At 40.8% G+C, this 22,118-nt stretch overlaps 2 protein-coding genes across 2 annotated transcripts in view; one reads left to right on the forward strand and one right to left on the reverse strand.

Moving 5' to 3' along the window:
- Positions 1–467: 467 nt before the first annotated feature.
- rp2 (RP2 activator of ARL3 GTPase) lies at positions 468–8,329 on the reverse strand. Its single transcript, XM_069679997.1, has 5 exons — positions 8,065–8,329; positions 5,740–6,408; positions 4,996–5,110; positions 2,421–2,506; positions 468–2,306 (listed from the first exon to the last, which is right to left on the reverse strand). Exons 1-5 carry the CDS (start codon positions 8,227–8,229, stop codon positions 2,223–2,225), a joined length of 1,119 nt encoding a protein of 372 aa, XP_069536098.1. The 5' UTR covers positions 8,230–8,329; the 3' UTR covers positions 468–2,222.
- A 2,902-nt stretch (positions 8,330–11,231) lies between these two features.
- slc9a7 (solute carrier family 9 member 7) overlaps positions 11,232–22,118 on the forward strand; it is a 39,860-nt gene continuing 28,973 nt past the window's right edge. The window contains 3 exon segments of the mRNA XM_069679551.1: positions 11,232–11,845; positions 16,075–16,277; positions 18,659–18,736. Of these exon segments, the coding sequence (XP_069535652.1) occupies positions 11,566–11,845; positions 16,075–16,277; positions 18,659–18,736 (561 nt within the window). The 5' untranslated portion in view covers positions 11,232–11,565.

A 22,118-nucleotide genomic window follows, 5' to 3' on the forward strand; every position in this document is an offset into this window, starting at 1 on the left:
TAAAATTAAAATTCTGTGATACCAGCTTCTTAAATGTGAAGATTTTATGTGTTTTTTTAAATCAGATTTTTAATTTAATTTGATATAGACACATATGGAAGCATTATTGTTCCAATATAGAGCAAATACTAATGTAAGAAATAGTTTGTAGCTTCTAATTTGAACTCCCTTTTTGGGCTTTCATATGTCCAGTGTTATAAAAATATACAGCTTTAAAAATCATGAAACCACAGTACAATATGAATACTGAAAACAGTCCTCCGTAACAGTGAATTAAATATCTTTAGGTTGTACACAAAACAAGACATTTGAAGACGCCATGTTTGGCTTTTAGGAAAACAGACTGATATTAAGATTTGACATTTTTTAGACAAAACACTGAGTGATTTATAAAGAAAATAATCGACAAATTTACAGACAGTAGTAATAATCGTTAGCTGCTGCTCTAAATTATAACCAGTCAGTCATTAGTGGGCTTTCACGTATTGTATTTTTTAATGTGACTGCTGTTTTATGAACTATTTAATTGTAGAAACAACATATTACAGGCAAAATGTGCATTCAAACAGACCAATCACTCTTAAAACCTGTATGATCGAGTACAAAAGGTTTACAAATACAAAAGTACATCACAGGAAGACCATAATATTTTTCATCCCAAAAGGCAACTGTACAAACATTTGGAATATGTCAGGCTTAATTTATGTTATTTAATCTGCGATGTGTTGCATGTTGTTTTTACCACTTTTAAATACAGAAGTCCTGATGGGCAAGTGAAAAAATAAATCTGGTGATCCAACTTCAAAGTGTTTTTCTCTCTTGTGTTCATGATTTTTTTTTTGTGAGCGTAGTGAATATTACAACAACAATCAAAGGTCGAAACGTAATTTTTTTTACTCTTTACCACTTGTTCTATTATCGTAAACACAGGGGGGATCAGAAATCAATTAAGTTATAGGTCAATTCAACCCACACACTGGGCGGAGTCAATCGAAAGTGACAAATGATGGAAAATGTGGTTTACGTAGGTGGAAGTCAAATAGCAGAAGTGAAAGCTGCAAACTTTACTCAGAAAACAGAACCAGTGAGTTCGTCTGCTTCTGGAAAAAACACTAAAATGAACGTCCTTTTAGCACAAATGAAACGTATCCCTTCAGCTAAAGCAAAATGCCTCTATAATACAACCAAGGAAAATGATTCACTACCCATTTGAAACAAAATACAGACAGGAGTTTTTTTACATTTACATTTATAGCTTGTTCGAACGGCTTAATCTGAACTTTAGAAGGACTATACAAACGTGATAGATCAGGTCATAAAGGGCAATCGAAGTGTTTCCTAACGCTTCTTCACCTTGTTTTTTTTCTGATGTTGGCAAATAGAAAAAGTGCTCTAACTCAGGAGAACAGATTGTTTGCTGTATTGTGATTATGGACTGCTGTTACCTACTTTGGCTCTCGTTTGTGTGTGTAAAACCTGCTTTCAATCTAACATCTCATCTTTAGAAGATTAGAACGACAAAACAAAGTCATATGTACTGAAACTTTTACTAAAAATGATATTAAAGAATATGAATTTATGTCTATACAAAAACATTCAGTAGAGTAAAAAACAAATGTTACAAAATAAAAAAAATGGTCACATAAGTTGCCTACATCATAAACACAGCAAAGTATTCAGGTAATCTGAAAGAACAGCAATAAAACTTTGGCCTAACAGATGTCAATAATGATGTAGTTATGGTCTACACAGCATGTCTCAAATATACAAATGTTTAAACACTTTCTAATCCACATACACAAATAAATCCTTGGAAGAAATAAAAATAGGATTTATATATATATATATAAAATATTTTCCCTCAGGCATTCTTGTGCTTTTTTTTTACTGCAACGACGGCAAAGCTTTAAATTAATATTACAGCAAAAAGCTACATTCACGATCAATAAAAGCAACAGAATACATTCATAGAAGTATAAATATTCACAGCACTTGTAGCGACTAATGGTTGTTCAGTGGTTTACAGCAAATGTTTCTGGATGATAGGAGGGGGAGTTAAGTCTGCAGATTCATGGTTGAATTGGCTTTATCAAACGCAGTCCTTAATTATTATTCATTTATATTAAGTCTGAGGACAAAAACAGGCAAAAACTAGTCGTATCAAACCCCAGCTGGAAGGCTGGGGGGGTTAGAAAATCGAATTAAAAGTCTGACTAGCAGTTTCACAAGCCCATCTGCATGTCGGCGAAGTTGAAGAAGTTGTCCACGTCTCGAGAGGACGTATTTTTATTATCAGAGACAAAAACCTGTAAAACAAAAAGGACATAAAATACTGAAGACAGGAGTTTCTGCTGGTGTTTTTCTACAGAAGGAGAAAACATCTGTGAAAATAAGACAAGACACAACGATAGGACAGTTACCTTGGTCCCACTGAAGACTTCATTAGCGATGTTCTTGCAGGCCTCCACAACTCCATCACCGTTCAGCTCGAGGGCGATGACAGGACCTTCAGGAGAAACACATGAAAGATTAAATCCTCCATTAAACAGTCCAAACTCCTCCAAAGACATAGTTACACTGCAGCTAATGAACGTCTCCTTCCATCACTGTAAACGTAGCAGACGTAGCCTCCGTGTTTTTGTAGAAGTGCCTTAAAGCTGCAGTCTTTCTAATAGCCAGCAGGGGGCGACCCCACTGGTTGCAAAGAGAAGTCTTATCGTGAAGAAGTCTATAAGAAACTGACGCTTTTCTCCTGATTTATTATCTCAGTAAACATTTTCTAATGAGTTTATGTTTTCAATCTGTAGTTTTAAGCCTCCTTCAATACAGTTATGGTCCAATTTATGGTAAAATGGACGATAAAAGCAGGGTATGCTTTGAGGCGTGGCTACCTTGAAATGACCCTGGATTGACATCACGCTCAGGGTGGGAAATTCCTGATTATTGTAGTGTGTCTTTTAAGTTGTATGAATGTAGGGAATCGGACAAATTATTATCATTTCCACATTCACTGTTTCATTAAGAAACACATCTGAAAGGACAACAGATAATAAGAAGCGTGAGGGACATTGGGCCAAGTTAAAACAACATATTTGATAACCTGTTAGCTACTAGAACACAAGCTAATTTTAACATTCACCCACATACTGACTCATACTAGGATTAGCTATGAATAGGCTTAATACTAACATTACCTAAGATTTAAATTTTGGCTTTTCCCTTTTTGATTGAACAGCTGAAGAGGGACAGGAAATGTGGGGAGGAGCGAGTGGGGAATTCGAAGCTGCGATCAGTGCATCCAGGACTGTGGCATCTGTACACGGGGCACCTGCTCTACCAACTGAGCTAACAGGCGCCCCATAACATTACCTTTTTATAGTGTTGTAGAACACAAAAGGAAAGGTACAAATGGTAAATGTGCTAAAGGTTAAATTTAAGGCTAAATGCTAAAGGTTACTAACGGTACTACTAGCAAGTGGGTGGTGTAATGCTAACATTAGCTGTTGTCTTTGTAGCTAAAGGTAAAGGTCTGTTTTGCCTTTCCTAGTGTGTCGTATAACACTTTCAGAAGGTAATGTTAGCATTCAGCTAATTCCTAGCAAACGGATATATTAGCCAATTAGTGGCTGAATGCTAGCGTTAGCTCTTTTAGCTAAGGTCATCAAACATGATATTCTTACTTTAAATACGGCCTGACCTACCTCCGGATTTTCTTTTCAGTTACTTATCAATCTGGAATCGTTGAAATGTTTATGATTTGTCATGTTTCCTACATTTATACAACTTGCAACCTAAAACACAACATTAAACATTTTAACAGCATTTAAGTTTCCTTCCCTGAACATGACGTCAGAGGAAACTGGCTACTCTATGAATATGGTAAACGGCAATTATGGTCACTTCTGGATCCAGAAAACCAGGATGGTGACAGGCAAGTGACTGAGGCTGAATCTGACTGTCCACCCTCAGAATGCAGTTGTACGTAGTGTGACATGTACAGCCTTCACATCAGGTCTGCAGAGATGCTATATAAGCCTCCGATAGACGGGCCTTAAAACTACAACAAAGTAATGCACTTTGATCGCCTATATCTCTACTGCTGCAGGTTTCTGTATCATGATATTGTTGAATATCATTTCTAGCCAACATCTATGTAATGTTTAAAAAAACATTTTCAGAAAGAGTTCTTTTTTGTTTGCAGTTAAACAAGCTGCAACGTCACATCCGTATTGCAAAGAGTTGTGGGTAATTAAATCAGTGAAAGTCTTTCTTGAGACAGCCCTCAAAGGTTGCAGACTTCCTGGTAAAGTTCCAACAATGTCCACGAGTCTGCACGTCTGGTTAAGTCCAGAGATTTCGATCCAGCCAAACATCGGGCTTAATTACAGTAGTCAACAAACCACTGGGTGACGTCACAGAGGCTATGTCTTCTTCTAATCAGTCTGTCTGTCCTGACTGCAGAATCCTGTAACTTTAACACACACTTTGGTGATGACTGTTGCTGCTGAATTGTAGAAGATCAGTGCTGGAAAATCAGCAGTCAGCTAATGTGTCATAGTAAAAATCATGTGAGCAAGTTAATCATCACATTATTTGAGCTTTAGGTAAGGGCAGAAAGGAACAGGAAACTGTGGCCTGAGAGAGGAAAGCAGCCTTCAAACAACTGGGTTAAAGAACATATCCTTTTGAAACGGCAGAATGAGTTTTAATGCAACAGAATACAAAAACACTCATTATTTTAAGTATTCTTAATTAATATTAGAAGATAACAAACTGACCCTTTTTTCAGTTTTGACATTTTAAGACCTTAAGTGCTTCTTTCACTCTGCTCTGCTGTCGTATGTTCAACACATCTTGATACTCTTGTCAATGCAAAGCAGTTTGCTCTACATAGTGGAACGCTTATGAAACAACGTGTTCAGATAAGATCAGAAGATATTTTAAGGCCACAAAAACAAAACCTCAAAGATCACACTCATAAAAAAAAGAGTTTACCTTTGGTGATCCACTCCACCAGCTCCTCTGCGTTGTTCTGAAACACTCTCTTCACATCTTCAGGCCGCATCGACACTTCCTTCGTCTGGATCAGCACTAAACCTTTAGCTGTCGTCTGAGGAAACGAGACATATAAAAGTTAATTACTAATTGAGTCAAAAGGAATTTTCCATTCATAAACACAGACAGGATGAGCTGTAAAGATGCATCTTACAACAGGGCTTCTCTCCTGTCCCACATGTGTATCTGGCCTCATTCTTTAGTGATGGAGTAATGCATATTTTGGCATCAACACAAACATAACTGGAATGTTTGAGCAGCAACGCAGTCGGCTTAGCACGGTGGATTTAACATTTCAAATAGTTCAAAGCCAGCTAAACAAATGAAAGCTTAAAGATATCATGATATTTACAATACTCAGAGGATATTAAGCATATAAAGGATTTATGATATTAATATACAGGTAGTTTTACATCATTTAAGATGCTTTGTTTTACTTCTGTTCTGTTTATAAAACGGTGACCTCGGTGATAGCTAACACCGCCTTTTAGCTTCCTTTAATTAATCCTGCAACCTGTTAAAGCACAACTAAAGCTTGGCTGACTGAAACCAGACATTCTAAATGAATTATCAGAAAATAAGTCAATCACCATTTTTCCATCCATTAATAAAAGACTCCTTTATTTAGCACTTTGTAATGATGTTAAACTAAGCGAAACCCCCCAACCTTTTCATTCTTCTTACCTCATCAATGAGTTTGCGGGCGTTCGCCGTGCTGTACTCTCCAGAGAAGAAGACAAAGAGGCAGGACTCTTCACTGTCCTTCCGCCTCCCTCCCTTTGTCAGAGGCACAATGCTGCGTGAAGCGTCAGCAGAGATTCGGACAGACTTGAACTCAGACTCGGAGTCCGGGGTTGGGACAAAATCCAGAACTGCTGAAGCCTCTGGCAACAAGCTCCAGTTGTTCTCTCCAGACACCGGCGTGAAGTCGTGGATGTTGCTCCAGTTGTTGTTGAATATGCTGAGCCCGGCGTCCTTGAAGTGGTACGCCAGCTCGGGGTAGAAGTACTGAAAGCAGCCGAACTTCATCCCCGTTGATGACTCGATGATGGGCTGAGTGGCACAGCACAAGAACACGTCCATCTTTTTACAGTCCCGTGTGCGGAACTGCTGACAGGCCACCACGCACTTGATGTCCTTACAGTCTCTGAAAAACACGCTGCCCTTGATGGGTCCGAGAACGATGCGGCAGTTGACACAGTCGTCGATGGTGATGGTCGCTGAGTGATCGAACACGTAGATGTTGCAGTTCTCACACTCCTGGATGACAAACTGTTGCCCGTTCAGTTTGCCAGGCAGACGACCCACAGTGACGTCTTTGAGCCCCGTCAACATGTAGTCTTTGGGATCAACCTGAGCAAAGACAAACATGACCACATGAGTGTTCAAACAACATAATTAAAGGTGAACCACATTACTGTCATTACAGTCTTTTGTTACTTCCTTTTTGTTAGGTATTCCGTTAAAGAAGACAGATTAAAAACTGCTCACAAAATACTCACTTTAATATAGTGAGTGGCAAACTTTTAACATCCTGAATTTGCTGCACCAGTTAGTTTTCCTTCCTCTTTTTTTCTTGGGGATTTTCCATGGGAATGTGTGCATTCCTGCAGCTTTCAATGTGAAGTTTAGCTACCTTAAGCTTGTGTAAAATGAAAAAACACTTGTGAAAGTGTATTACTACTAGGTTTAAAAGCTACTGTTTTCATTTGAGACTGTTTTAAAAAGGTACAATTTTGTGACATTACTAAAGAAGTTACGCAGGCACTTAGAGCTCTCTGCCAGGGGAAACTCTGTGAATATTTTCATTATTCACAGTAACAGGTACTTTGCTTCTTTCTTAACAAAAACACAGTCTATTAATTTCATTTTAAAATACAATTTGCATTTGATTTATTTTTTGTAATGCTACTGGGCATTACTTTCTTTGTCTCTGGGATTTTCCATGGGAGAGAAACATAGTGAATGTTTTTTTTCATCACAACTGCAGTTATTGTTGCTGCTGGTTGGAGAATAAATGGCTCAAGGACAATCTGGTGGATTGTGTCTGTACATTGTATAGAACAGTGCAGAGTCAGACCCACTACATATACAGAAATGTGCATATCACACATTCATATTCACCTAAAACAAGTCTTCACTTGGAGGAAGGTTCTTTCAAATTGGAAAATATGCACTTAAAATAGTTAACAACACATCATCTTTGTTAGACCATAGCAGTATCTGATTTATCTCAACCTGAAATAACAATACTAATGTGTTTGCAGAAACCATAACTTCTTCTTCTTTGATAACCTTTTACTTGCTGGTGAATCAGACTATTGTCTGACACCTCCACCGGATGCTGCAGTGTAAAGTCTACCGTTAAGTTCACCACATGCAACGTCCCTCGAGTCAAAACGGAAGTTAAATACCGCTTGGTTAACGCCTTAATTTCTCACAACATGGTCATGTAAAGAGTGGTCAGCTGTGGAACAGTGAACTACACAGTAATCCGATAATGAGATAACGCAGGATGCATGGAGGGTGAGGCAAAGAGAGGACGAGGCTTTAACCTAAAACTCAAGAGTGTTATTAACTTATAATGAGCATTGCATGCATCACCAGGTTAGGTAACAGTTCAAGAGTAGAGCTGAATTTATGGCGTGTTAGTGCAACAATAAACTGCTGCTGTATAATGAATCTCAGCAAGTAAACATAGTTGGTTTGCCTTTGCAGATGCAGCACTCAGGACATCAGGTATATACTTTATATAAGGTAATGATACTAGTTGAATAAGGTCAGTAAAACTCGTGGACACAAATGTTTTGTAACAAATCTGCTTGCTACATTTAAATCTATAAATTAAAGGAGGATAACCTCGCCCCTTGTAGATTGTACATTAGCTAAATAGCTACCTGAAATCGACGTTTAGTTAAAACAAATGAAGGCCTATATTTGAGTTTATGACTCAGGTTTGAGTTTTATTTATTTATTTTTTCTTTATGTTTCCCAGGTCCCATGGGTTACCTTCTCCCTCTTATCCCAGCTGTACTGCTTCGGTGCCTCGTCGGTGTTGTTGCCAAGGGGAACCGCGTTGCTTGTCGTCGTAGTTTCGACAGTCGTCGTTGTCGGCGTACGATCCTCTTTTTCGGACGACTTCCTTTTGGATTTTTTCGAGAAGAAGCACCCCATTTTGCTATTTCACTCGTTCCCAGATAAGAACAGTTTTCTAACCGCAACGTTAGCTTGGAGAACACGAGAAAATATGAGGCAGAAGCTTACGTGCTCTTAAGTTGACAAGATTTTTTTTTCTAGCTTCCTGTTTCACAGTTTCATTTCGCAACCAATCAGTGGCGCGCTAGTCATTAGAACAGCCAATCACAGAGCCGAAAAGACTTACCGAGTCGTGACTAGTTTAGGGACAAAAAGAAATGACATATTCCGATCCAGATTTTATTTTACAAAAATTGAATTCAAGTAATTGTACATAAAAACACAAGTGCAAGATATTATTTCCATGTTTTATTCTATTTAATGATATTGCCCAGCGCATAAACACATAAAAGCTTCTACTGTGAATTACAATGGCTTTACATAGAAATAATTAAAATGAAAGGTAATGGAAAAGCAAATTCAAAATTGCTTTCTTCTTTTTATTTTTTTATGAACTTATACAGTTGCATATCGTACACCATTAAGTAAAACACTCAATATTTAGATTAACCTCAGTAATTACATTAATGGTAATTAAGGAGCAATGCCGAGGTAAAAATCAATAAGCTTTTAATTTACAGGATCACCATGAATGCACCGTCATCTACACATTGGACACACCTCCCTGGGTGTTGTCCTCGCCACAAAAAGCTGCTTATACTAATTTATCAGTTCCTCTCAAATATATATTATAAAAAACAATATATAATGTGATGGAATAGGTTGGAAGAAAAATATTAAATCATGCAAGATAATTCAAGTGTGTTTTTTACAGACCAGCCAGGGTTATATATGTGCTACCGTAGGAAGTGGAATCTATAAATAAAAAGGACACATTCATGCACAACAAACAACAAACCACATGTAACCATGTCCAACCAGACATCAGGTAAGCTTGTAACTTAAGCTACTGGGCCACTCTAATAATAGATAATCCCCATCACGCCTCTGTGTGAGATGCTCTGAAGCCCAGTCTTTCCGTACATCCTCTTTTCATTTTGTGTAACCTTTTGACCACAGGTGACTGTTGAACTGTTGTGACATAAAATACTAATGCTGACTAACTTATATAGTAGGCAGTGTGTGGTAAAGGCTCTAGTAAAGGAGTATTAAATTCAGACAGTGATAAGAGTTGGTGGGAAAGAGAAAGGAAAATAGCTTGCAGGCAGCATGAGAGGTTTACTCACTGATAAGGTAGAGATAATTTGCTTCAAGGCACCTGAACTTCTAATCACAGCAGGCTATGTCAGTCTGGTGCAAACCCTGTGTTAAAAAGGCCTCAATGTGTTCTTTGTCACAGGGTTTAACAGGCAATGTCTGCTGTGGATCTCAGTGGGGAAATATATGCTGTGCAGAATGTGACAGGAACAATTCATTGTGAAACCAGCAACACCTCGGCTGTTACAGCACATGATGGCACAAGACACAGCTCGATTAACCTGTTATTGGGCCTGGGGCAGTTCCACCACCTCTCCATTACCCCTCACCCAAAACTTTTGTGCTTCTATCCTGTCACCTCAAGTTTCCATTGTGTAACACTCAGCCATTGATTATACATCTATAATTAAGGAAATGCACCATCTGACTCCAATACATGTCACGATAAACCTGCAATAACTGATTATTTGGCCACCTGGGAGCTTTGAACGTCACAGAAACATAATGGCCTTAAAGAGGATATGGCCCATACGCACATTTCTAGTTCTGTTTTTTTGTCACCACCACCATGCCAACGTGTCAAAGTGGGGCTTTTAACTGGGTTGGTGTTGGGGCCCATATAGGCAACACAAAGGGATATACATGGGCAATAAATAAGTATGCCATGACAAATAACATGAGTACTACGTAGGTCCCAAGTGCGTACGTTCATTACAGAGCCTATATGGCTGTTTATCTACCCATCTCGGCTAACCCATGTGAGGCCTTTATGAAAACTGAGGATAACATTGTCTGGGCTCCAGGTGGGTATCCCAGGTGGGCCCCACACAGGTGTGCAGGATGGGAAATTTCTGATGGAAATATTTGGGTCTTTCACTGCTAAATGGGTCACTATCTCCCCAAGCTAGCTGCTAACTTTGTATGTCTGTTTTTCTTGTTTTTCATCTGTTCTTTGTTCATGTGAAACTTTTTATGCTGATGTCTTGGCCAGGACGTCCTTGTAAAAGAGATTTTGTATCTCAATGGGATTATTTGGTAAAATAATAATACTGCTGTTGGTACGATGAGTTTAAGTGGAACACATCAGCTATTGTTCATCAAAGATATAGCCTCTGCAAACGAAATCTGGGCTAAAACTTCCTCTCTGTGTGATTGTTAGTTATTTTAGCTGAGTGATAATGGAGTTAAAGAGGATACAACGTCCACGACCGTATTCTCATCTGCACTTAAACACAGATTTCTCTTTATTGAGATGATAAAATGGTAAACTAGTCCAAAGTTGGTCATGGGTTCCACGATTTCATTACTCTGCTGTTTCGCCTCTTTTTTAAGAGTGGACAATACTACATGGAACCAGAATGGAAACCAGAACGCTTCCGACACCAGAAATCTTGTCCCTGTATCTCCAATTAATCTGTTCATAGACATTGAGTTTACCAAAGCCCCTTTTCCCCTGAACATGGCAGGTTCCGCTGGAAACAAACAAAACAGTTACGTCTCAGCCATTAAAACCAAAACAAGGAGCAAAAAGAAGCTTTAAAAAACCCTCAATTTAACTGAGAGGAAAGGCAGAGTCAGATGATAATTGTTTTTAAAATGTTCACGTTTTACAAGTTTATTTGGTGCATTGTCATTGTAAAAATATTGATTAGTGATTAGTGCAGCTTTAAAGCAAAGGAAAGGTTCCGCTTTACTACTACTCTGGTTTCCGCTTGCCCCCCCCTTTCAGCTTTGCCCCTGGTATCATCCCCCCTCTCACCCCCCCACTAGCACTACCAAGGCCACATCACCCACAGCGGATATTTGCTTTCACTTCTCTTCCTAAAGGCTGACATTAACGTCCAAAGACAGCGCGTGTGAGCTTCCTGTTTTGAAGAAGACCGAGCTCCGAACTGCAGATTCATCACAAACCCGGGACAATGACTCAGTAGCTCGTTAGAAGGTGTCTAAAGTGTGATCTGGTCTCCTCCACAAGGGCAGCGCAGTCTCTCTTCAGAGCAGCTTCCTCCTCTCTCCTCGCCGCGCAGTGTTCCTTTAAAAGGTTGAACTCGCCGGTCTGAACACAGGATCGCTTCCCCGCTCGGCTCAGCTGTGCGTCCCCTCCAGCAGTGACATGGCACAGAGGCGGTGAGCTGTCCGTCAGCAGCATCCTGCACCATGGACGCTCTCCGTCGGCCGCAGCGGAGCGGAGCCTGCGCCGCGCTGCACTCCATGACGCCTGTGTGGATCCTCCTGAGCGCAGTGTCGGGGCTGAAGGCGGAGGACGACGGTATGGAAGAACTTGCCACCGAGAAGGAGGCGGAGGAAAGTCACCGTCAGGACAGCGTTAATTTGCTGACATTCATTCTGCTGCTGACCTTAACGATCCTCACCATATGGCTCTTCAAGCACAGACGGGTCCGCTTCCTCCACGAAACCGGTCTGGCGATGATTTACGGTGAGGCTTATAGGATTAAATTTTGAATGCACAAACACACTCTCCTTCACAACTAGCACCACCACCACCTTCCCGCAGGCTTTGCATGATTCAGGGTCCCTGGTGGTTGTGCAGCGGCTGCACACAGTCGATCAGAAGATAAATCTGAGGACACAGAGATGTTCTAAGTGTGAATAAACGCACTGACGCCTCCGCTTTTCCTCCAGCTCACATCGCTCTTTAATTGGCTGGGCCACTGCTAATTTCTAGAAGGTGCTGTCGGCTGCACAGCTTTCTTTAACTCTCCACCAGGCTGCTGCATGTGCGGCTGCATCCCTGACTGACTGCCTCTTACATGTCTGAGGACACTCACACAGAGCTATGATGTAATAAACTACATTACAGTGACCTTACAGTAGGCTACATTTCTATATCTGAAACCATTTAGCATCCGTGAGGCGTTCAAGGTACTTAACATGGCATTAGGGAAAAGAGCGGATGGATACAAAATAGAATACATATTTTGCATTTGTTTTAATGTGTTCACCCTCTACATTATTGGCTGTGCAGCTACCACAAGCTTACTGTAACCAACATATTCTTGCATCTTTAAAAGACGGCGGATTAATTTGGTTGTTAAAGGCCCCAAAATCAAAAGAATAAAGGTAAACAAAGCAGATATCATGAAATGTGGTCTACATGTATTTCTGTGACGATGTTTATTCCTGCTCCGTCAGTCAGCCCTCATCTTTACTCGTAAGAAGGATGCAACCAAGTTAAAGTTACAAATAAGATGATTGCCTGCCTGAAGAGAGTAGTTTGAAGGTTAAAGAACATACTGCAGATTCTTCTTCATCTTCAGACGGAGGTTTACAATAACAAAGGTCAGGTCGAACAGGTTGAACGATTGCATCTGTCATGCCGCCACACTGTTAAATTCTCAGGTGATGATCCAGCTGTAATTAGTTCCTGTTTGGTGGCTGATGACGGTAAACATCCTCTAGGGTTCCTGTTGTAATGTGATGTATTAATTAGGTTTCATCCTGTTACGATATTATATCGACACTTTGGACAACAAAACGATATTTGCATGAATCAAAAAGTTTGCTTTGCTTAAATTTAGTGTCCTGTAGGATCCAGTTACATTTATTTGAACTCTTAAAATCAACAAAGAATATCTTTTAACAAAAGTGATGGGAATCGCAGGGTGACTCACTATATGATACATGATATGTGGCCCATGATAACAATACTATCACTACACAGCGATTCTGTGATAATTGACATATTGTAAGACAATCATATAAAGATACATCACAATATCTAATTAACTTCTTCTTCAGCCAGTTCATTTTCGTTCATGTTACCCTCATCCATGTCGTAAGCACCACCGCGAGGAGTCGTGAATTAGTGACACGGTGAGACAGGCTGGAGAGAAGGCACCAGCCTGTCAATAATTGTATTGGAGTCAGGAAGACGATATATTGCCGTATCCATATTTTGTCCCACCCCTATCTTCTAGAAATTTGAAGTGATAATCTCGAAGATTTTTATTTAAATAAATGTCTATCACCGAATGAGGCAACACACTGGTGCCTTTGCATTTGCAGTATTACAGACGTGGGCTGTGTTCAAATGCTATACTATATACGACATACTACATGCTATATACTGCATACTGCGTTCAGTGGTCGTGTGTAGTATGGAGGAGCTTTTCAAATTCGTCTTGCTGTATGCTACGCCAGGCGGAAGTAAACAATAACTGCCGCTACTTGCTAAAACGCCCCTTCTGTAGAATGCCGATGTGACGTTCCAGCGCTTTGCATTGTGGGATACAGTAGGCGAGGTAGACTGGTCCGATGCATACTGGAGATTTTTTTTTGGCTTTTGTTTGCATGCTACATACGACATGTTTTTCCGAATCAGTACGTACTGCTTGTATTAAAGTAATGATCTTGAAGATTTAATTTAAATAAATGTCTGTTGAGTCTCTATCTATCACTGAATGAGGTAACACAGCGGTGACGAATCAGTGCATACTGCTACTATAGTATGGCATTTCGAACACAGCATGGGTGTCTGTGGAAACTTTCGCGGGAAAAATCTCAAGCGGCGTCCAGTTAGTGACGCGTTTTCCATCAGCCAGCAGTGGTTGGTCTGCCAGAGAGGGTAGGCGGAGCTAAGCGGCTGCTTTTCGGGTCTCTGCAAGTGTTGCGAGTAAACCGTAATCTACTATGGCTGAACAAACAAAGAAAAGATGGATGACTACAGATACAACTTCAAAAATAAGTGAAAATCCAAAGAAAAAGAAACAAACTCGACGCTCAGATGAAGCAAACAGTCTAAAAAGGAAAGCGACCGTCAGCCAGGAAAATCAAGAGAATGTAGCCAACCGTGGACGTCACACATGCAACACTGTCTGGATACCTGGGAAGTGTGCTCCCGCAATTACCGTTTAACGCCATAGTTGTCGCCAAAGAGAAGGAAACTGAAATCTTGAGATTACAACTTTTAGTTAAAAAACAATCTATTCTCTTGATAAAAGTAAAGAAAACATATGTCGATGATATAAATGATGTATAAAGTATAAAGTATAAAGCAAGTAAACCGATGCCACACACTACAGCATTGATAGGCGTAGCTGATTTGCAATGCCCGTCCCTATATAGGTCTTTAAATTACATAAAATCAACAACAAACACACAAGTGACAGTACAAAACAAACTCAACAATAACACAGTTAAAACAACACAAAATATCAGGCATGATGATACTGAGTTGTCGATCATTGAATACATATGGATGTACCATAACAACCCATGTATTCATGTATACGTCTGTATGTTGCACATATGTCTGTGCGTTTACCGGACCGCAGGACAGATTTCCTCTCAGGGATATTAAACTTATTATTACAGTTGAGGTGAAGTTGTGTTGAAGATATTTACAGGATAGAATAAAATGCGTCATGCAAACAGCAAATGTTTGGTTGGGAAAAACATCTATTTAACTTTAAGCAGATTTCTGACAGATCAAAAATGAGTCTGACTTTATCACCTGACAACAATTAAATGAAACAACACGATCAGAGGTGATGCAGAGCTAAACTGTTTCAGTGGTGAAATCAGACGTACCGTATCTGCAGTGTAGCAGAATGGACTCAGTCTGTCCCTGCAGCAAATGTCACTCATTAACCAGAGATCCTCACATAAAACAGAGACTTTGATTTGTTTTTTTATGCTTAGAGAGTCAACTGTTTTTGGCGTTCCTCCGATGTAAACGTCATTTCATTTACAGCTTTAATAGAAGTCCTGATTTCCAGAGTTTGGAACATGATTTGCACGTAAATGATGTGCTGCATGCATTATTTAACACATGGAAATAGTATATTAAACATTTATCTTTGTGAAGTTGTTCAGCTGCCTCCTGAAATGTTGTTATTTTGGTGGAGTCAGTTTGATTTGATGAAGTTATGTTGAGTTAGATCACACAGTTTGTGTTTTTTTGGACTCTCACCAGGATAAAAGAGCTGCCAAGTGCGGCTATTGATTTGCTGTATAAAGAGCAGACTCTGCTTTTTGCACATTTTATAAGTACAGTTGGATATTTTGAGTGGATAATCAGAACAAATAAATGTTTCAGAATTAAAAGGAAGAACATGATAACGGGCATCTTATCAAACGCTAATGTTCCCTGTGATGGTACTTCCTTTTTTCAAAAACCAAAAGCTGGAAAGAACCTAAAGTTTGTGAATTAATTTGTTTGTGCAAGAAAGCGAACACGGTTTAATTCTCAAACATGATTAAAAGTCGACCTTGTGCTTGTTGCAAACTGCCACTATTTGTCTCCCTGTGTCTGAGGGTTAGGCCATAGCCAGAGTGTGATGTATGAGGTTAACCCTGTGTTAGAAGGAGGCTGAGCGCAGTGCTGGCAGCTCTGCTTGGCCGTGTCCTCTGCAGATAACTGCTGTCTAATCAGAGGATTTATGTTCTCTAACTGCCGTCTCATTCCTTTGCTTCGGCTTCTGCTTAACGTCCCCTCATTTCTCTTCCTCTGCTCTGCTGCTCTCTGTGTGTCCGTCCCTGATCCTCTGGGCCTGTAAAGCAGAAGCACCTGGAACATTAGCTAGCGTTAGCAATCGACTGCATGAGCTTGATTTTGTGGCTTCTCTTTTTGGTCTACCTTTGCTCTAAAAAATGTCTAATGCAACCCATTTCATGTTTCATGTGTTGTTTTCGTTCCCTCCTCAGGTCTGCTGGTTGGTGTGATACTGCGGTACGGCATCCCTGCCACCAGCTACCACAACAAGACGCCCCCGAGCTGCTCGCTGAAGGAAGGACCTGTCAGCACCCTGCTGCTCAACGTCAGCGGCAAGTTCTTTGAGTACACGCTCAAAGGGGAGATCAACTCCAGAGAGATTCACAATGTGGAGCAGAACGACATGCTGCGCAAGGTAACAGTCGCACAAAGACACCAATGCTTCCGCTCTGCATTCGCCTGATTTACCCTGTTGTAGGGGGAGTCTGGTGTTCATAAACCTGGGCACTGTTGGTACATATTTTGGGCTCTAAATGACTAATAGGTACAACATTTTTGGAATTGCTCCAGTGGATTGCTTTAGCTGGCAGCCAGGAACAGGCTTTAAAAGCTGCAAAGTAATCCTCAGGGGCAAATTCACCTGATCAAAGTACGTCCATTAAAAGTTCCTGTTTTTACCACTGACAGGCTCAGACTGTTATTCTAAGTGCCTGACAACATAACAAAGGATCCCTACAGAGATTAACCTTCTTATAAACAGTAACATCTTTTTTTTTTAAAACCAGAAACAGCTGTTACATTCCGGTCTTTATAGGAACCAGACTCCATTAGAAAAAACTGTGATTTCACCTCATATAACACAGGGCAGGCTGGTCTACGCCGCCTGGATCGGTTTGTTTGTTTGTGTTATTGTGTGTTACAGAAGTAATGTGTTCTGTCTGTACTGATAATAAAAACGCCAAAGTCACTTAATAACACAAACAAACTAAGGCAGCAGTAGACCAGAAACTCTTGAGTTCTACAGGGTAAAATTACTGCTTTTGTCAGTGGAGTCTTGTGGCTTTGAAGGAAGCGATGTTACAGCTGTTTCTGGTTGAAACGAACATCTTACTCTGTAACAAAGGGTCTATCTCTGTAGAGATCCTTTCTGTAATGTTGCCAGACACTTATAATAACACTCAGAGCCTGCCGGTGGCAAAAACAAGCTCCTTGATTGGGCACATTTTCACCAAAAGATTGCAGCCATTATAGCCGGCTTCAAGGCTGCAGGCTGAAGTAATCCCAAGAAACAACGTCAGGTGTTGAAAAATGAAGCAAGTGCAAAAAACTGCAGTTCCTCGAGACGTTTTTACAGCAGAAATAAACATGTTTACAGCCTGGTACAAAAACTGTTGTTATAAAAAGCAAATGTTACTGTTCAAGATAACTGTACGGGGGGTTAAATCATAGGAGCAGGGTCACTTGAGTGACAGGTGGATCCTGCTGGCTGTCTGCTAGACGTCTTTGTTTGGACAAATAATTTCTCTGTGGGATTTATGGAACTTTCTGGCCGTGCAAGAAGTTTGTGTTCCAGCTGAGTTAGTTGTAATCTCAAAGATCTCAGTTTCCTTCTCTTTGGCGGCACCTATGGCGATAAATGGTAATTACAGGAGCACACTTCCCAGATATCCAGACAGTGCTGCATGTGTGACGTCCACGGTTGGCTCCGGTTGTAACTCTTGATTTTCCTGGATGACGGTCGCTTTCCTTTTCAGACTGTTTGCTTCATCTGAGCGTCGAGTTTGTTTCTTCTTCTTTGGATTTTCACTTCTTGTTGAAGTTGTATCTGTAGTCATCCATCTTTTCTTTGTTTGTTCAGCCATAGTAGATTACTGTTTCCCCGCAATGCTTACAGAAACCAGTAGTGCTGCCGCTTAGCTCCGCCTACCCTCTCTGGCAGACCAACCACTGCTGGGTGATGGAAAAAGCGTCACTAACTGGGCGCGCGTTTGATTTTTTTTCATGAAAGTCGCACCAGACATCCAGTCTGTAATACTGCAAATGCAAAGGCATTCCTCAGTGGGTCATAGGCTCAGTCACCGTTGTGTTACCTCATTCGGCGATAGATGGTGACTTAACAGACATTTATTTAAATTAAAATCTTCAAGATCATTACTTTAAATGCTAGTATTATGATGCTGATATTTTTTTCACTAAGTAGCAGGTATACTGTGCTCGCTGTACCTAGCTTGTCAGCCTGTTCAGTGTTTATCAAACATTTATTTAATCATTGGCCAGTAAATAGGAGTCAGGTTGGGTTTTCCCCAAAGAGATCACAGTGGACCACAGTGATGAGAAAACCGGTTATTTTAAGTTTCCCGGTACGTGTCGTTTACCCACTGCTATCTCACCGGCCGAGCGAGCAGTGAGTCGGCTTCTTCTCTAGTCTGATAAATAAACACCTGCAGTCAGTCACCGTCACTAACAGAATCTCCTCTGTGGGTAACAGGAAGTTAAACTAGCTCATTGACGAGCTAATGGATCAGACACAGATTGTTTAGCTTTGATAACTTGGCGTCGCTCCTCTCCAGCTCCACCCTCTCATCCAAATCTGGTCACTTGGCTCCAGAACACCAACATGGCGGCGGCCATATTTTGGCTTTATTTACTCAGTCAAGAAACCAATGGGTGACGTCACTGTGGCTACGTCCATTATTTATACAGTCTATGAGCAACCCACAGGAGCAATTTAAAAACTCATGTTTAAAACAACAAAATTCCCCTTTAATGCTTTTTTTTATGTATTCTCTTTTCCAGGTGACCTTTGACCCTGAAGTGTTCTTCAACATACTGCTGCCTCCGATTATTTTCCATGCTGGATACAGTCTGAAGAAGGTGAGATGTCACATGTAAAATCTGTTGGTCAGTAACATGAGATGATGTTGTCTTTGTGCGGGCCAGGTGCCACAAACTGCTGTCTCATTGGACAGATGGTTCGCTAAGAGAAACCCTCATTGGCCCGACTGAGAGAGCGCTCAGTGTTTGCTGAACACAAGAGGCTCTTCTGAGGGGAAGTCCAGAGCAGATGTCTTTCGTTTCCTCTCTGTCGTTTGTACTAACAAAAGAAAAAATGTCTGACATTAGCAGTTTTAGTCATTTCTGCTTTTGAGCAACAGTTTAGTCTGTTGGGGGGGAATTCTTTGGGTGGCTCTGTGGTTTTCAGGATCAATCCGCCACGTAACCTGATACGTGGGTCCTTTTTATGAGCAGATGTCGAGTGCAGGTGCTTCTGTCTCTCAACCTTGAGGTAATCGAGAGTGAAATGTGTTTCAACAGCTGCTGACATCTGATCTATGTTCTTATTAGGAGGCTAAATCTCATCCTGATCCGATTATACGATGATGGATGATTTCAAGGAGAAGTCAGATGATGTCAGGAGGAATCGGCCGTGTGCTGGGCGTCTTGTCTTTGCAGAGCATCTTATACAGATCTGACCGAGGGTTACAGTGAAGTGGTTGGGCTTCTGAATTTCTCGACAGTTATTGGCAGTGTTCTGACCAAGTCATCTTTGCTCAAGTCTTAAGCAAGTCTCGAGTCATTTTTTCAGGGGCAAGTCAAGTCAAGTCACAGGTTATGTCAAGTCGAGTCAAGTCAAGTCCTGAGTCAAATCATTTTTTTTCCACCCAAGATCCAGCAGTCTTACCTGTAGTATCTGGCCTTTATAAAGAGAAAACACAAGGTGTTAGTAGCTCGTCTAATAATGATATTATTGGCCAATTTATATAACCTGTTCAAAAAGTATGACAATGAATTGTATCTGTATTATCTTGGCACAGACGCAGCCATGATGATGGTCTGCTCTGAGACCGTGTTGAGTAGTAACGAGTACGACTGATGAGGCTTCTCTTTGAGGGCTTTGATGTTGCGTGTTGCCATAATGAGGAGTTTGACTGACAGCCAGTCATGATGATTGTCCAATCATGATTCCTAGTTTGCGCTGCGCACATACTTGATAGTTAGAAACTTGACAATTTTATCATTTTATATTTAACCGCTAACATTCAAACTTATGAACACATGCAAGTCATCAGAGTCATCATGACTCAAGCCAAATCAAGTCTTAGGTCATTAACGTGCAAGTCCAAGTCAAGTCACAAGTCATCAAAACAGTGACTCGAGTTTACTCGAGATCAAGTCACCAAGTCTCAAGTCCACATCTCTGGTTATTGGATAGATTGTCTAAAGATTATTGATATCATTCACTGATCCGCAGAGGCTGAATTGTCCTGACTTTGTAGAACTCCCGACTCCTTTCATCCTCCACCATCTGATCAAAACTATTACTAACTATTTTGTGATGACAAAATACCCCTAAAACTAATAAAGAGAGTTATTATTCTTACATGCTGAACTAAGATCAATAATCATAGGATGTCAGCACAAAAAAATGCAGAAATTCCCTTAAATAATATAATATCCATCCATCCCATCCATCCATTATCTTCTGCTTATCCGGGGCCGGGTCACGGTGGCAGCCTACTCAGTAAGGTGACCCAAGCGTCCCTCTCCCCAGCAACATTTTCCAGTTCCTCCTGGGGGATTCCAAGGCGTTCCCAGGCCAGACGGGATATAATACCTCCAACGAGCTCTGGGTCTGCCCTGGGGTCTCCTCTCAGTTGGACGTGCCTGGAAAACCTCCAAAGGGAGGCGCCCAGGAGGCATCCTAACCAGATCCTTGAATCACCTCAACCGGCTCCTTTCGACGCGAAGGAGAAGCGGCTCTACTCCGAGCTCCCCCCGGATCTCCGAGCTCCTGACCCTATCTCTAAGGCTGAACCCTCCTCCCCCCAGCTACGCCTTGAGATCCTGTCCATGAAAATCACAATAATAGAAAATATAATATATAATAACATTTCCTCACAACAAGGACCATAGACTCTTGTCTTGCCTACATCCTAAATTCATGGACTTCTACATACTAACTCTATAAACTGTGCATACAACATCATGTACTGGTTACAAGTTGGCATCGAGGAATTCTTTGAAACTCCCCCGCCAGTTTAACTGTGAAAACAGAAAGTAAAATTAATTCAAATTTTATGGTATTTTTTGTTATTTTCCAAGATCTTTGACAGCTTTTGCATCATGACCCAACAACTTGATGAGTTTTCCCCACACTCCAACTTGCACTAAAGGCTGCAACAGCTGTATGAACAAGAGTGGCACGCTTAAAGGGGGAATTTGATGATGAAGTAGTATGCAAACTGCATGCAAAGTGCAAACGTTGTAAAGACAGCTGCAGAGAGTACCGTAGTAAAAGAAAACGTTTGAGGTTTGGAAAGGAGAGCCAGTTGTAAGAAGCTCCTCTATTTCCTCTGTGCATTGCATTGTAAGGCTGCACGGTGGTTAGTGGTTCCTGGTTTGAATCCCAGTTCGGATGTGGTGGGCCTTTCTGTGTGGAGTTTGCATGTTCTGACCGTGCATGTGCGGGTTCCCTCCGGGTACTTCGGCTTCCTCCCACAGTCCAAAGACATGCTCGTAAGGTTCATTGGTGACTCTAGAATTGTCTGTAGGTGTGAGTGTGAGCGTCTCTGTGTGTCAGCCCTGTGATTGACAGGCGATCAGTCCAGGTGTAACCCTGTTTCTCGCCCAATGACAGCTGGGATAGGCTCCAGCCCCCGTGAACCTGAACAGGATAAGCGGTATAGAAAATGGATGGATGAACAATAGAGGTTCATATATAGTCATGTGAAAGATAACTTCACTGAAGTTCATAAGCTTCATTAAATGTTTCTGAAAGTAGATTTATAAACCTCAACAGAGCAGCAGAATAAAGTGATGATGACAGAGATTATCTGCAGTCATTGCTGTTTATGACTCTAAAGTGTCTGTATGTGAATGTGAGTGTGAAAGTTGTCTGTCTCTGTGTGTCAGCCCTGTGATTGACAGGTGATCAGTCCAGGTGTAACCCCGCCTCTCGCCCAATGTTACCCAGGACCTTGAACAGGATAAGCGCTATACATAATGGATGGTTACTGACGGTTTTTAGCGTGCTTTACTCGACTTTCAAGTGTGAATACTGCTAGTATGTGCTGTGAAGCTGGGTGAATGTTTTGCTCTCGTTAATAAAAACAGACCTGTGACAAACTCTCAATAAATCAGTGGAGAACAGGAACAAGTTCAGGTGCAAAATTATGCTCTGTGGCATTCAAAGAAATGCTGTTCAGGCCCCGTTAATTTTTAGTTTGTAAATTTGAATTTGTAAAATAATGTATCA

The sequence above is a fragment of the Semicossyphus pulcher genome, unplaced genomic scaffold, assembly GCF_022749685.1.
Source record: "Semicossyphus pulcher isolate SPU_LCO1_2020_fin unplaced genomic scaffold, fSemPul1.0.p SCAF_4, whole genome shotgun sequence".
In the NCBI taxonomy this organism is placed as follows: Eukaryota; Metazoa; Chordata; class Actinopteri; order Labriformes; family Labridae; genus Semicossyphus; species Semicossyphus pulcher.